The 551-nt window shown below is 32.7% G+C and overlaps 1 protein-coding gene across 1 annotated transcript in view; it reads left to right on the forward strand.

The window, feature by feature from the left end:
* The window catches only part of LOC104994362 (sodium- and chloride-dependent neutral and basic amino acid transporter B(0+)), a gene marked incomplete at its 3' end in the record, with an annotated part of 17,402 nt that extends 17,164 nt beyond the window's left edge, over nucleotides 1–238 (forward strand). The window contains exon 8 of the mRNA XM_010847897.1: nucleotides 10–238. Within this exon, the coding sequence (XP_010846199.1) occupies nucleotides 10–238 (229 nt within the window). The remainder of the gene's footprint in view (nucleotides 1–9) is intronic.
* Nucleotides 239–551: the final 313 nt, after the last annotated feature.

Raw genomic sequence — 551 nt, forward strand, 5'->3', positions numbered from 1 at the left:
CTTTTATAGGTTTGGAAAGATGCTGCCACACAGATATTTTATTCTCTGTCAGTTGCCTGGGGTGGTCTGGTTGCCTTATCATCTTACAATAAGTTCAATAACAACTGCTACTCAGATGCCATTGTAGTTTGTGTGACAAATTGCCTTACTAGTGTGTTCGCTGGATTTGCTATTTTTTCTATATTGGGACACATGGCTCATATATCTGGAAAGGAAGTCACACAAGTTGTAAAATCAGGTATGTAATGCTATATATAGCTTGTATATAGCTCATTTAAGAAACACTGATATACTTTATAGCAATTAAAGCACTCAAGATTTAGGGTATTTTTTCTTTCTCATTTCATCTTAAATAACTTGGTTGTTTTAATCATATAATAATTCTTAGATGATCTGAGAAACAAGACTGTATTACAGAACAATTGTTTAAAGTTTTTTCCAAATTTTGTTTAGTGCTTAATATGAACTACTGTTAATATGAACTACTTACAGCACAATTGCAAGTATTAGGCATCACGCTATGCACTTTACATTATCTTCATCTGCGTGTA

The sequence above is a fragment of the Bison bison genome, unplaced genomic scaffold (genome assembly GCF_000754665.1).
Source record: "Bison bison bison isolate TAMUID 2011002044 unplaced genomic scaffold, Bison_UMD1.0 scf7180017849837, whole genome shotgun sequence".
In the NCBI taxonomy this organism is placed as follows: Eukaryota; Metazoa; Chordata; class Mammalia; order Artiodactyla; family Bovidae; genus Bison; species Bison bison.